The sequence below is a fragment of the Oncorhynchus nerka genome, linkage group LG14 (assembly GCF_034236695.1).
Source record: "Oncorhynchus nerka isolate Pitt River linkage group LG14, Oner_Uvic_2.0, whole genome shotgun sequence".
Lineage (NCBI taxonomy): Eukaryota > Metazoa > Chordata > Actinopteri > Salmoniformes > Salmonidae > Oncorhynchus > Oncorhynchus nerka.
The window spans coordinates 54,418,682-54,433,631 of record NC_088409.1 but is presented as its reverse complement, the minus strand read 5'-3'; the positions used below and the strand labels follow the sequence as shown (position 1 = coordinate 54,433,631).

The window sequence follows — 14,950 nt, the reverse complement described above, 5'->3', positions numbered from 1 at the left end:
GAGTGAAAGCACTGCCAGCATTCAAAAGTGACCAAAACATCATCCAGGAAGCATAGGAACTGAGAAGTGGTCTGTGGTCCCCACCTGCAGAACCACTCCTTTATTTGGGGTGTCTTGCTAATTGCTTATAATTTCCACCTGTTGTCTATTCCATTTGCACAACAGCATGTGAAATTTATTGTCAATCGGTGTTGCTTCCTAAGTGGACAATTTGATTTCACAGAAGTGTGATTGACTATGAGTTACATTGTGTTGTTTAGTGTTCCCTTTATTTTCTTGAGCAGTGTATATACATTATACAGTATTGTACCATCAGTAAATAATAGAAATGAAGTTGTCCAGGCCACGTTTGTCGGTTGAAGAATACCAGGATATAATATACAGCGACTTCAGGAAAATATTCAGGCCCCTTGACTTTCCACATAGTTACATCCTTATTCTAAAATGGATTAAATAAAAAATGTAAAAGTCCTCATCGATCTATACCCAATACCAAATAATGACAAAGCAAAAACAGGTTTAGACATTTTTGCAAATGTATTTAAACAGAAATACCTTATTTACATAAGTATTCAGACCCTTTGCTATGAGACTCAAAATTAAGCTCAGGTTCATACTGTTTCCACTGATCATCTTTGAGATGTTTCTACAACTTGATTGGAGGCCACATGTGGTAAATTCAAATGATTGGACAAGATTGGGAAAGAAACACACCTGTCTATATAAAGTCTCACAGTGTATGTTAGAGCAAAAACCAAGCCATGGGGTCAAAGGAATTGTCCGTAGAGCTCCGAGACAGGATAGTCGAGTCACAGATCTTGGAAAGGGTAACAAAAGATCTCTGCTGCATTGAAGGTCCCCAAGAACACAGTGGCCTCCATTCTTAAAAATAGAAGTTAGGAACCACCAAGACTCTTCCAAGAGCTGGCCGCCCGGCAAAACTGAGCAATCGAGGGAGAAGGGCCTTGGTCAGGGAGGTGACCAAGAACCCGATGGTCATTCTGACAGAGGTCTAGTTCCTCTGTGGAGATGGGAGAACCTTCCAGAAGGATAACCATCTCTGCAGCACTCCACCAATCATGCCTTTATTGTAGATTGACCAGGCAGAAGCCACTCCTCAGTAAAAACGCACATGACAGCCCGCTTGGAGATTGCCAAAGAGCATCATCAAACCTGGCATTATCCCTACGGTAAAGCATAGTGGTGGCAGCATTCTGCTGTGGGGATGTTTTTCAACGACAGGGACTGGGAGACGAGTCAGGATCGAGGAAAAGATGAACGAAGCAAAGTAAAGAGAGATCCTTGATGAACGCTCTGGAGCAGGTTCTCAGACTGGGGCGAAGGTTCACCTTCCGCACACAGCCAAGACAACACAGGAATGGATTCAAGTCTTCGAATGTCCTTGAGTGGCCCAGCCAGAGCCCAGACTTTAATCAGATCGAACATCTCTGGAGAGACCTGAAAATAGCTGTGCAGCGTCGCTCCCCATCCAACCTGACAGAGCTTGAGAGGATCTGCGGAGAAACTCCAAATACAGGTGTGCCAAGCTTGTAGCATCATACCCAAGACTCAAGGATGTAATTGCTGCTTCAACAAAGTAGTGAGTAAAGGGTCTGAATAGTTGTGTAACTGTTATCAGTTTTATTTCTAAAATCCTGGTTTTGATTTGTCATTATGGGGTATTGTTTGTAGATTGACGAGGGGGAAAAAAACAACTGAACCAATTCTAGAATAAGGCTGTAACGTTACAAAATGTGGAAAAAGTCAAGGGGTCCGAATACTTTCTGAATGCACTGTACAGGCATGCAGCAGCTTCCACAATTAAACCTCTAGATGCTGTTTTCCATTGTGCACTTAGATGAATTACTAGTGATAATTGTAGAAATCAAGACTGCGTATTGTATCAAAAAGTGGATTGGGCCTCTCTGTATGTAAGAGAGCAGCGTTCCCTTTTGTTAATTTACAAAGCGCTCGGACACAAACTTCCGATGTATCTGCCGACACACGTCAAAGTCAAAACAATAGAATACAATACAAGAGCACAATATTAGACTGTGCTCGAGGTTCCAAGGGTGGCTTCTGATTTAGAGAGAGCTGCTTTTGCTTTTTATGCTCCACAGATGTGGAATGTGTTGCAAAGGAGGCTCAGGCTTGAACGCATGCTGTCCTGAAGGGAATTTAAAACATTAGTGGGGAATGCTCGTGTTTGATGATTTAGTATTTTATTGTGGTTTGTATTGATGTGTGTTTGTATTGTGCAGGGTTCGTTTGAAAAAGAGAATTGGTCTCAATTTGACACCCTGTTATATGCTACTAGTGAAGCAAGTGCTGCTGGCTAGCTGACTAAACTCTTCTGATAGTGACCAGGCTTTGTGGAATTCAGCTCGGACTTCATCGATTAGCCTAAGGTCAATACAAAAGAAATCATTATGAAACGCTTACCTTGCACCTATGTTTGTCCTCTGCAGTTAGCTGCTGGTAAGTTTATTGACATGGCTAACCTTTGTTTAACCAGCTACGCTGCTCTCTGCTCTAGCTTTCTAGGCAATAGGCTGCGTTAGTTTCCACTTCCTCTTCAAATTATAATGTGGGGAGGTCAAAATAATGAAAAACTATCTACAAAATCCATTCAATTTAAAATGTTGATTATTACTTCTTTGCCATTATCATTCACCTTCTAACCTACGATGTGTTTGCCTGCCAGTGAAAGATCATGTCTTGATCGGATATGATCGTTAGGAAATAGGAATCATGAAACACAAAAAGGCCAAAAGGTGAAATATAGAGAGTAAGAAACGTGGACAATGCAACAGGGGTAAATAAAAGTCTATCAAAGTCAGATCTGAATAAAACCTCATCCAATCTCTCATCTTTTGATAATATTACTCTACTAAAGATTGGAAGACATAGCTTGCTGCTTCTCTATGTAACTGTGCTTTAGGCTGAGGGAATGAGACTAGAGTTTGGGCCTAAACATAAGAAAGTCAACTGAAGTGAACCAGACAATCATTCTGAGACCAGTCTTGTGTAACCTCTTGCCGAACACGTCCGCGTTCAATGCGTCATTCTGAGATAAGCTGGAGGGCACGAGGATTCTATCTTTAAATCGCCCTGATTGTTTGATGAGTATCAAGAGAGCTGGTGACTAGTCATCATACTCGAACATAATTTGTGCTTTTTCTCTTATATGCCCATATTTCAATAGTGAACAACAAAAAGTTGGCTGATATTTTTTTCACTGGGCATTAAGGTCACCAACCAGCTTTGAGCAAGTTGAATTAATAATGCATTCATTTGTGCACAATAACACTGAACAGAAGAAGTGATTGTGCAACAAAGATCTGCTATGAAATCAGCGAAACTTCTCGCAAGACATGGTACCCTTAAAGATTCAGAAATGCAGGTGCAGATCAGAGAAAGAAACGGTGGCAATATTTTCCACAGTGAACATACAGCATAGTGCATAGCATACACCATCGATTCACACCATCCCATCATGCTGATTGAACCATTCATCTGTGCGTTTACCTGTAGGGTCAAACTCATGTGAAGCGGAGACTGACGGTTTATCACTTTTGGGTTTCTTGTCAGGGGGGTGGTCTTTACTGAGAATGCTACTGCTTCTGAAAAAAAAGAGAGCTTTGTAAAAACAAGGAAACATCTGAAAAATGTAAACAAAAGTTAAGCTGATGAGCATTGGAGGAGCACCACCACTCATCTATCGAAGAACAATATTTAATTAGTGAGCAGCTACTAGGCCTAAAACACTGACAACTGTCCTTTTCTATAGGAAACATAACATACCATTTCAATGTTGTGGAGTGCCACTAATAACTGCCATGCTGATGGGAATATCCACAAACCCACAACAAAGAAACTCAAATTGTTCACTCAATAGCCACCCCCATCACTGACGAGGTGAAGAGGACATCCTATGAATAACTGCATTTGACAGATGATCTGGACTGGAGTGGCTGTCCAGCTGAGTAGGTCTGTAAGAGCAAGTGAATGGGCTCTCGTTAGAGGAATGTCGTAAAGCCAGACTCCGGGCCCTGCTCTGCATACATGTGGCTGTGAAAGGCACGTTTTCTCTCCGGACTAGGCAGAGATGGGTCGTGCTAGAAGAGGCACCCCTTTGTCCCCCTCCCCTATCTGAGTTTTAAGTGAGGAGGACCACTGTGTGTGTGTGTGTGTGTGTAGAGCAGGCAGGCTTCTCCTGAAAGGCTGCTTAATTTCCTTAATCTGGCCTGTGTGTTCTGTTGGTGGTTTGGCTTACAACATTTCTACCCAACTTCTGTGTTGGGTAGAAACATCAGATTCACAGGTACAAAAGCAGCTGCCTGAGTCCCGTTTTGCTTAGTTGGTAGAGCATGGTGCTTGCAACGCCAGGGTTGTGGGTTCAATTCCCACAGGGGACTCGCTACTTACTGTAAGTCACTCTGGATAAGAGGGTCTTTTAAATTACTAAAATGTAAATGTATGAAATTAGGTTTCTTACCTGTTTGCTTTATTGGGAAACCTGCAAGGTAAAAGAGGGGAGTGTCATAATCATCATAATCCGATTCGAGCAACATCACCGAGTGACGACGACATCAGCAGACAACTCAAACAAGTACTTTGCAAGGGGACTTGGGAGCAGGAAAAACAAGACGTCTACTGAAGCAAGACTCCCGAGACTGATGCTCGTAAACATCATAATCCTGATGACACTACACCAGCTTTCTTCAGTACAGACAGTAAAAGCTCAAAGATTAAAAGCTTTGCCAGGTCAAATTTCCTTCTCCCCCTTCTTGGATCTTGACCAATTGTGTCCTTTACAGTTCAAAAACAGACCACTGTCATGATCATAAAATCTGAGTCATGCTCTGCTCGGTCTGTTGACTGGGATGCAGACTGGCTGGCTGGCTGTAGTGCTTTGCCAGGATTAATGTTCAGTGGTAGGGTGGAAAGTAGGGAATCGATACACTGAAATATATCTAGAAAAACATTGATTGGAAGGGCTGAGACCATTCATCACAATGATTGACCTTAGAATATAGAAGGGGAAAAAAGCAGATTATACGCTGTTCATTTCAGCTCCATTACATCAGTAAGGAAGCACATTCCAGGAGCTTGAGACTTCTCATGGGAAACCAACTGATGGAGGAAATGTCATTGATCTTTGCTGGCCAATGTGTGGATTAGCATCGGTAACTATGTACCAATGCTAACAATTTTAAATGCCAAAAACTTTTATAACCCAAATGAATCAATAGGCTAGCCCATGAAGGATGAAAAGAAATAACAGGCCAGAGAACGGAGACATCCATATGATGTCGTTTTCCCCTCTTATTTTCCTTAAACAAGGGTACTGACCCAGACTTGGGGAAAAGCTAACCTCACCAGCCCAGAGGCTGAAAATAGGGACAGATTCTCAGAAACATTGAGCACTGCTGGCAGAGCTCCCGTTTCCTGAGTGATAAACGCCCAGGCTGTATCACAACCGGCCGTGATTGGGAGTCCCATTGGGCGGCGCACTATTGGCCCAGGGTCGCCCGGGTTTGGCCGGTGTAGGCATTATAAATAAGAATTTGATCTTAACTGAATTGCCAAGTTAAAAACCAGGTTCAATACATTTTTTTAAATGTTTTTTTTTGTTGCCTGATTCCATATATATTTCACCCCCCCAAAAATCGACTTTGTTTTCCCAGGTTTACGCACTCAATAGCACCAATTTTGATCATGTAAGTCCACAACAATGCTTAACAATCCTATCAGTAGATCACTTTTGAGGTCTGGGAAAATATTTATTTAGCAATGTTTTCATAGAGTTTGCAAAACAAATACCCACTGGATTGATGCAAATAATCATATCATCATTCTGACAAGTCTAAGCATAGGCTACTTTGTAGTTAACATTTAACCCATTTCCGATGGTTGTCACGTCAATATCTCTGCGCTACAATCACAAATGTTTTCATAAAACCCCTCTTTTGATAGGTTACCATTTCTGCATTAATGATATATGAAAGTAAATGGTTCATTTGACACTGCCACAGGAAGGCACCCCTCCCCTACTCAATCGGACAGGTTATGACCAACTTTTGATGTTCATGTCTTCTTTGATAACTGTACAAAATAAAATGCATTTGTCATTAGTATTCGAGCTAAAAACAAAACTGGCCAGTGAATAGATTATGTCCCTTGCTAGCCAGTCAAAAGAGAGAGGGGTGCTGTGAAGGAAAATTTAGTGAATAGCTATTACTTCACTAGCAAGTCATATCCCCTACTTAGATGTTTATCTCTGTGATACAGTACATTAGGAAAGTATTCTAACCCCTTCCCCTTTTCCACATTTTGTTACGTTAGACACAATACCACAATGACAAAGCAAAAACAGGTTTCGAAATGTGTGCAAATGTATTACAAATAAATGACAGAAATACCTTAAAATAAGTATTCAGACCCTTTGCTATGGGACTCGAAATTGAGCTCAGGTGCATCCTGTTTCCATTGATCATCCTTGAGATGTTTATACAACCTAATTGGAGTCCACCTGTGGAAATTGCATTTGATTCAACATGATTTGGAAAGGAACACACCGGTCTATATAAGGTCCCACAGTTGACAGTGCATGTCAGAGCAAAAACCAAGACATGAGGTTGAAGGAATTGTCCGTAGCGCTCATAGACAGGATCGTGTTGGGGCACAGATCTGGGGAAGGGTACCAAACAATTTCTGCAGCATTGAATGTCCCAAAGAACAGAGTGGCCTCCATCATTCTTAAATGGAAGAAGTTTGGAACCACCGAGACTCTAGAGCTGGCCGCCCGGCCAAACTGAGGAATTGCGGAGGTCACTGATGGTCACTCTAACAGTGCTCCAGCGTTCCTCTGTGGAGATGGGAGAACCTTCCAGAAGGACAACCATCTCTGCAGCACTCCACCAATCAGGTCTTTATGGTAGACTGGCCAGACGGACACCACTCCTCAGTAAAAGGCACATGACAGCCCGCTTGGAGTTTGCCAAAAGGCACCCAAAGGACTCTCAAACCATGAGAAACAAGATTCTCTGGTCTGATGAAACCAAGATTCAACTCTATGGCTTGAATACCAAGCGTGACGGAGGAAAACTGGCACCATCCCTACAGTGAAGCATGGTGGTGGCAGTATCATGCTGTGGGGATGCTTTTCAGCAGCAGGGACTGGGAGACTAGACAGGATGGTCAAATTAATTACTTTTCAATACATTTAGTTGATTCAAAAATGTTTTATTTATCGCTTATTTTAATCAGGTAAGTTGACTGAGAACACATTCTCATTTACAGCAACAACCTGGAGAATAGTTAAGGGGGGAGGGGGGATGAATGAGCCAATTGGAAGCTGGGGATGGTTAGGTGGCCATGACGCTATGAGGGCCAGATTGGGAATTTGCCAGGACACCAGTGCTAACACCCATACTCTTACGGTAAATGCCATGGAACCAAAGAGAGTCAGGACACCCGTTTAACATCCAATCCAAAAGATGGGTGATCTTTTTTCATTTTGAGACCATGCCTCCTACTGGCCCTCCAATACCACTTCCAGCAGCATCTCGTCTCCCATCCAGGGACCAACTTCGCTTAGCATCAGTGGCAAGACAGCAGTGGGATGCAGGGTGGTATGCTGTTGAATTCCATTTTAATGTTTGGATTCCGTGATTCTGTCCGTGTTCTTCCCTATCACATATTTTATAGGGATCTAGTTAAGATTTAGGGTGTTCCCCCAGTCTGAGGGTACAACTTACTCTGATGACTACGGGTCTGGTAAAGAATACACTGTTTTTAAACAATGAAGCCTAAAAAAACTACTTAGGAATGACTTGGGTAAGCTGAATATAACTAATATAATAATGAGGCTACCTCTTGACTAAACAAGTCTAGGCCGATTAAGTAAGCTAAATCATTGGTACTGTCTCATAAAAGGGGTGATGGGGTACAAATACATAATGGTAAATCCATTTTTAGATAATTGACATTGAAGGTTAAATGCCAATTTTTATTAAGAAAAACATGCATTTTCAATTGATTATTAAATAGTTTGACAATCCTGCTTGTAAGCTTTTAAATAATAGCAATCTCTTCCAGTGATGAACACATGGGTGTCTTATGGTATGGTGGGATATGCAAACTAGGTGAACTTTAAGCACTTTTATCTCTTGAATGTTTTGTCATTCAAGTCCAAAAAGGTCACATTCTGGGCATTTCTACAATGGGAAAATATGTATGGAAGGTCTCGCTGAAATCAAAATGGGGTGCAGTCAAAAAGTGATCGAATTCAAATTGATGTGCGCATCAAGCTGACGACTGATGGTGAACTAGTAAGCTGAAGTGCCAAAGTTCCAGTCCCTCGCCAATACTGAAGTGAGACCAAATTTAGTATTGTGGTTTGTCAGAGTGAATGTCGACCGTACTAGTCTCACCAACTAGCCATATTAAATCTCTTTTCTAGCGACACTGAATCCCATTCAGCGAGGCAATGACAAGCTGAATGGCCCATTTATGAAATGTTCTCAGACTGTAATAAGTTCCAGAGACGGCTGCCTGCAACTCCCTCAAAACGCCAGCGGAGAAATGGAAAAGTAAGCACAAACAACCTCAATGAGGTTAAACCCAGGGACTTATAATCATAGCTTGACGATGTGTTGTTCTCTCCCTCAGTGAATCATAGGAGAAATGGAAAGAAAACTAAGAGCATTCGCACTCGAAATGAAATGATTCATTATGGAAATCTGGTCGCCTAGATGGTACCAATATCTGCTAACTTTGAAAACCAACATTAATCATGACTGAGCACAAGTCTTTGCTAAAAGACTTCCTGAATGCTATATAAAGATATTGGGCTGTATTTCAAGAAAGCAAGGCTCTACAGTGCGAGCATTTTATTTGCATATGCGCCAAATGATTTAGCTGTGTGACCTGGAACTTTATATTTAGGGGCACCAGTGCACCTAGAAAATAAATAAATAAAATACACTTTTTTTTGTAAAATCACCCAGATGATAGATTACTTCAGTGTACCACAGCCTCTGAATGCCATGGAGAAAATACTGAGCGCAGATTAATGACAGAAAATGTCTTGTTGTGTAAAATATTTTTAAATTGTGCTCTTAAAAATGTATTTTAGTGTACTCCTACATTTTTTCAACTTGGCCGCACATGGTGTAAAAAAGAGCCCTGGAAAGTACTCCAAAGACAAATGTCTTGTGAACTCATGGGCCAGTGTGAGGCCGGGACGCAGAGACTTCACAAAACACCCATCTATAGGTGCCCGTACTGGGACTCGCATTGGAAGAAAGGGCAAAGAGGGAGAAATTAGAGGGAGCAGCAGAGAACGGGGTGGGGAAATGGGAGGGGCAGTAAAGGCGGGCCAGGCTTGAATACTCAATTGAGGTTTTGTGTTTTCTTAGAAAACTGTGGTGGAATGGGCCAAGAGGGCCTGGATCAGGGACACCCCCAAACTGAAGAGGACGCCGAAAAACAGAGCTCGTCTGTGAGGGACTTTCGACAAGAGAGGGGTCAGAGGGATAGAAAACAGTGAACTGTGAGAGGAACTTGCCATGCTGTTACCCTGGTTCAGAGGAAAACTCCAGGTTTTCGCTTTTCCCATGATGGAGCTACTAGAAACTATTAGAGAGGAAGAGGCAAAACGAGAGGTTTTAAATCTGCCCAAAAGCTATACACTAAGTGAGGTATTTTTGAATGGAGGTCATTGAGTGTCAATTTTTTTATTTAGTTGATTTACAACTAAAGACTTAGTTGATCTAATAGAAATTTGGCAATGTTTAGGTATTCAGAACCTTTCGCTTTTTCCACATTTTGTTAAGTTACAGCCTTAACATTTACATTTACATTTAAGTCATTTAGCAGACGCTCTTATCCAGAGCGACTTACAAATTGGTGCGTTCACCTTAAGACATCCAGTGGAACAGCCACTTTACAATAGTGCATCTAAATCTAGTAAGGGGGGGGGGGGGGGTGAGAAGGATTACTTTATCCTATCCTAGGTATTCCTGAAAGAGGTGGGGTTTCAGGTGTCTCCGGAAGGTGGTGATTGACTCCGCTGTCCTGGCGTCGTGAGGGAGTTTGTTCCACCATTGGGGGGCCAGAGCAGCGAACAGTTTTGACTGGGCTGCGCGGGAACTGTACTTCCTCAGTGGTAGGGAGGCGAGCAGGCCAGAGGTGGATGAACGCAGTGCCCTTGTTTGGGTGTAGGGCCTGATCAGAGCCTGGAGGTACTGAGGTGCCGTTCCCCTCACAGCTCCGTAGGCAAGCACCATGGTCACCATGGTTCTCACCTGGTTTCTGGATGACAGCGTTCTTAACACGGCCTCCACAAGCATTCGCTACACCTGCAATAACATCTGCTAAATCACGTGTATGTGACCAATAAAATTTGATTTATTAAAACATTTATAAAATAAAACAAAAAGTTTGGCACCACCAAGACACTTCCTAGAGCTGGCTGCCCGGCCAAACTGAACAATCGGGGGAGAAGGGCCTTGGTCAGGGAGGTGACCAAGATGGTCACTGACAGAGTTCAAGAGTTCCTCTATGGAGACCCGAGAACTTTCCAGGAGGACAACCATCTCTGCAGCACTCCACCAATCAGGCCTTTATGGTAGAGTGGCCAGACGGACACCACTCCTCAGTAAAAAAAAAAAAAAAAGGCACGACAGCCCGCTTGGAGTTTGCCAAAAGGCCCCTAAAGAACTCTCAGACCCTGAGAAACAAGATTCTCTGGTCTGATGAAACCAAGATTGAACGCTTTGGCCTGAATGCCAACCGTCACGTCTGGAGGAAACCTGGCATCATCCCTAGAGAAGACAGTTAAAATAAAAAAACGGGTGGCAGCATCATGCTGTGGGGATGTTTTTCAGCAGCAGTGACTGGGGAGACTAGTCAGGCTTGAGGAAAAGATGAACGGAGCAAAGTATAAAGAGATTCTTTATTGAAAATCTGCTCCAGATTCTTCAGAACCTCAGACTTGGGAGAAGGTTCACCTTCCAACAGGACAATGACACTAAGCTCACAGCCAAGACAATGCAGGATGGCTAAGGGACAGGTCTCTGAATGTCCTTGAGTGGCCCAGCCAGAGCCAGGACTTGAACCCAATCTGAAAATAGCCGTGCAGCGATGCTCCCCATCCAACCTGACAGAAATTCCCCAAATACAGGTATGCGAAGCTTGTAGTGTCACACCCAAGAAGACGCAAGGCTGTAATCGCTGCTAAAGTTGCTTCAACATAGCACTGATTAAAGGGTCTGAATTAAATTAAAGGGTCTGAAATGTGATATTTTTCATAAATTAGCTGAAATTTCTAAAAACCTCTTTTCGCTTTGTCATTATGGGGTATTGTGTGTAGATTGATGAGGATTTATTTATTTTGTTAATCATTTTTTAATCAAAGGCTGTAATGTAACAAAACATGGAAAAAGTCCAAAAAGTCATGTCAACTTAGCCAAAACCAACTTTATATTGGAGTGCCTGTTGTCATAGGGATCGATAGAGGACTCATCATGGATATAATCTGTTTTAGCGTGGACATTTCTATTGAGGGCTTCCACTATTTTAAAGTAGTCATCTCAGTGGGGATTCCTATGAGTTGGGTGCAATCAGCCAATGAGAAAAAAAAAAAAGACTACTTTAAATTAAGTGATGGCTTCAATGATGCTGCCAGAGACTATAAAATGGTACAGATACAAAGAGGAGTTCTCTATTCATCTCTATGGCCTGCTCACACACACATCAGCCCACTCATTGGCTAGAATGGTCCCGCCTGATCTCGCATCCTCACGACTGCCTTCCATCTTTGAGGATTGTATTTCCATTGTTAAGAGTAATCGCTTGAATATCTTGTTAATATAATTGAGCATCTTTGCTACAGTCTAACCAATAAAAAACTATCAACTAAATGTAGTAATGGAGTTAAGCTAAAAACACAAAATGTCTCCAGTTTTGAACCTTTCAGCGTAACACTAGGGGTGTAACGGTACAAGTATACGCACCTAACCGTTTGGTACAGGAACCTCGGTTTGGTCAGCACTGTGAATCTGAATGAATACATAAAACTAGTGATGCACAGATATGACATTTTTGGCCGATACCAATATTCCCAATATATTTTCCTTGCCAAGTTCAGTGTGTCAAATTGGAGGGCCTGTTGTCCGGACCTCTGGCAGTCTATGGGGGTGCCACAGGGATCAATTCTTGGGCCGACTCTCTTCTCTGTATACATCAATGATGTCGCTCTTGCTGCTGGTGATTCTCTGATCCACCTCTACACAGACAACACCATTCTGTATACATCTGGCCCTTCTTTGGACACTGTTTTAACAAACCTCCAAACGAACTTCAATGCCATACAATGCCAACTGCTCTTAAATGAAAGTAAAATTAAATGCATGCTTTTCAACCGATCGCTGCCCACACCTGCCCTCCCCTCCAGCATCACAACTCTGGACGGTTCTGACTTGTGGATAACTACAAATACCTAGGTGTCTGGTGTAGAGGATGTCGGCCGATTAATTAGGGCCGATTTCAAGTTGTCATACAAATCGGAAATCGCTATTTTTGGGCGCCGATGTGCCGATTTTTAAAAACCTTTAATTAACTAGGCAAGTCAGTTAACTTCTTAAGGTATAGGGGGCAGTATTTTCACTTTTAGATATATAAGCGTGCCCAATTTCAACTTCCTGCTACTCATGCCAAGAATATATGATATGCATATTATTAGTAGATTTGGATAGAAAACAGTTTCTAAAACTGTTTGAATCATGTCTGAGTATAACAGAATTTATGTAGCAGGCAAAATCCCGAGGACTAACCGTTCAGACTTCTTTTTTTTAGGTCTCTGTCTGTTCACTGAGTTCTGATTGGCAAACAATATTTCTTAGGAACTTGTTTTCAGTTCCTACCGCTTCCACTGGATGTCACCAGTCTTTGGAATTTGGTTGAGGTTATTCATTTGTGCAATGAAGAAGTAGGGCCGTCCTGGAAAAGGGTAACGCTGTTGAGAGTTGGCCAAGACTTGAAAAGTAGCGCTAGTTTCCGCTCGTCCTCTATTGAAAACAGATAGACCAGTCTTCAATTTGATCGATTATTAGCATTTAAAAATACCTAAAATTGTATTACAAAAGTAGTTTGAAATATTTTGGCAAAGTTTATAGGCAACTTTTGAAATATTTTGTAGTGACGTTGTGCATTTTGGAAGCAGTTTTTTTTCTGGATCAAACGCGTCAAATAAATTGACATTTTGGATATATATGGACGGAATTAATAGAACAAAAGGACCAATTGTAATGTTTATGGGACATATTGGAGCGCCAACAAAAGAAGCTCGTCAAGTTAAGGCGTGTTTTATATTTTATTTCTGTGTTTTGTGTAGCGCTTGCAGGGTTGAAATATACTACCCTCTTTGTTTACTGTTGTGCTATCATCAGATAATAGCTTCTTATGCTTTCGCCGAAAAGATTTTTAAAATCTGACATGTTGGTTGGATTCACAACGAGCGTAGCTTTAATTGAGTATCTTACATGTGTGATTTAATGAAAGTTAGATTTTTATATAAATTTATTTGAATTTGCCTCTCTACATTTTCCCTGGTATTTGGCCAAGTGGGACGCTACCGTCCCCTATACCATAAAGAAGTTAAGAACACATTCTTATTTTCAATGACGACCTAGGAACGGTGGGTTAACTGCCTCATTCAGGGGCAGAATGACAGATTTTCACCTTGTCAGCTCGGGGGATCCAATCTTCCAACCTTACAGTTAACTAGTCCAACGTAATAACGACCTGCCTCTCTCTCTCGTTGCACTCCACAAGGAGACTGCCTGTTACGCGAATGCAGTAAGCCAAAGTAAGTTGCTAGCTAGCATTATACTTATCTTATAAAAAACAATCAATCATAATCACTAGTTAACTACACATGGTTGATAATATTACTAGATATTATCTAGCGTGTCCTGCGTTGCATATAATCTGACTGAGCATACAAGTATCTGACTGAGCGGTGGTAGGCAGAAGCAGGCGTGTAAACATTCATTCAAACAGCACTTTCGTGCGTTTTGCCAGCAGCTCTTCGTTGTAGGTCAAGCATTGCCCTGTTTATGACTTCAAGCCTATAAACTCCCGAGATGAAGCTGGTGTAACCGATGTGAAATGGCTAGCTAGTTAGCACGCGCAAATAGAGTTTCAAACGTCACTCGCTCTGAGCCTTCTAGTAGTTGTTCCCCTTGCTCTGCGAGGAGACGGACGGAAGCTATACTGTTACACTGGCAATACTAAAGTGCCTATAAGAACATCCAATAGTCAAAGGTTAATGAAATACAAATGGTATAGAGGGAAATAGTCCTATAATTCCTATAATAACTACAACCTAAAACTTCTTACCTGGGAATATTGAAGACTCATGTTAAAAAGGAACCACCAGCTTTCATATGTTCTCATGTTCTGAGCAAGGAACTGAAACGTTAGCACATTTTGCACTTTTACTTTCTTTTCCAACACTTTGTTTTTGCATTATTTAAACCACATTGAACATGTTTTATTATTAACTTGAGGCTAAATTGATTTTTATTGATGTATTATATTAAGTTAAAATAAGTGTTCATTCAGTATTGTTGTAATTGTCATTATTACAAATAAAATAAAATTCGGCCGATTAATCAGTATCGGCTTTTTTGGTCCTCCAATAATCGGTATCTGTGTTGAAAAATCATAATCGGTTGACCTCTAGTCTGGCTAGACTGTAACCTCTCCTTCCAGACTCACATTAAGCATCTCCAATCCAAAATTAAATCTAGAATTAGCGTCCTATTTCGCAACAAAGTATCCTTCACTCATGCTACCAAACATATCCTCGTATAACTGACTATCCTACCGATCCTTGACTTCGGCGATGTCATTTACAAAATAGCCTCCAACACTCTAC

At 41.6% G+C, this 14,950-nt stretch overlaps 1 protein-coding gene and 1 non-coding gene across 6 annotated transcripts in view; one reads left to right on the top strand and one right to left on the bottom strand.

Moving 5' to 3' along the window:
• The window catches only part of LOC115141492 (rho guanine nucleotide exchange factor 12-like), a 73,229-nt gene that overhangs the window by 31,202 nt on the left and 27,077 nt on the right, over positions 1 to 14,950 (bottom strand). For 2 of the 5 annotated variants that reach the window (XM_029680395.2, XM_029680399.2), the window contains exons 3-4: positions 4,499 to 4,519; positions 3,529 to 3,623 (exon numbers count right to left, since the gene is read on the bottom strand). In XM_029680395.2, the coding sequence (XP_029536255.2) occupies positions 3,529 to 3,623; positions 4,499 to 4,519 (116 nt within the window). The remainder of the gene's footprint in view (positions 1 to 3,528; positions 3,624 to 4,498; positions 4,520 to 14,950) is intronic. The other 3 variants (XM_029680396.2, XM_029680397.2, XM_029680398.2) reach the window with 3 other exon arrangements.
• trnaa-ugc (transfer RNA alanine (anticodon UGC)) lies at positions 4,345 to 4,418 on the top strand. Its single transcript has one exon. It is a non-coding gene; the product is annotated as a tRNA-Ala (tRNA).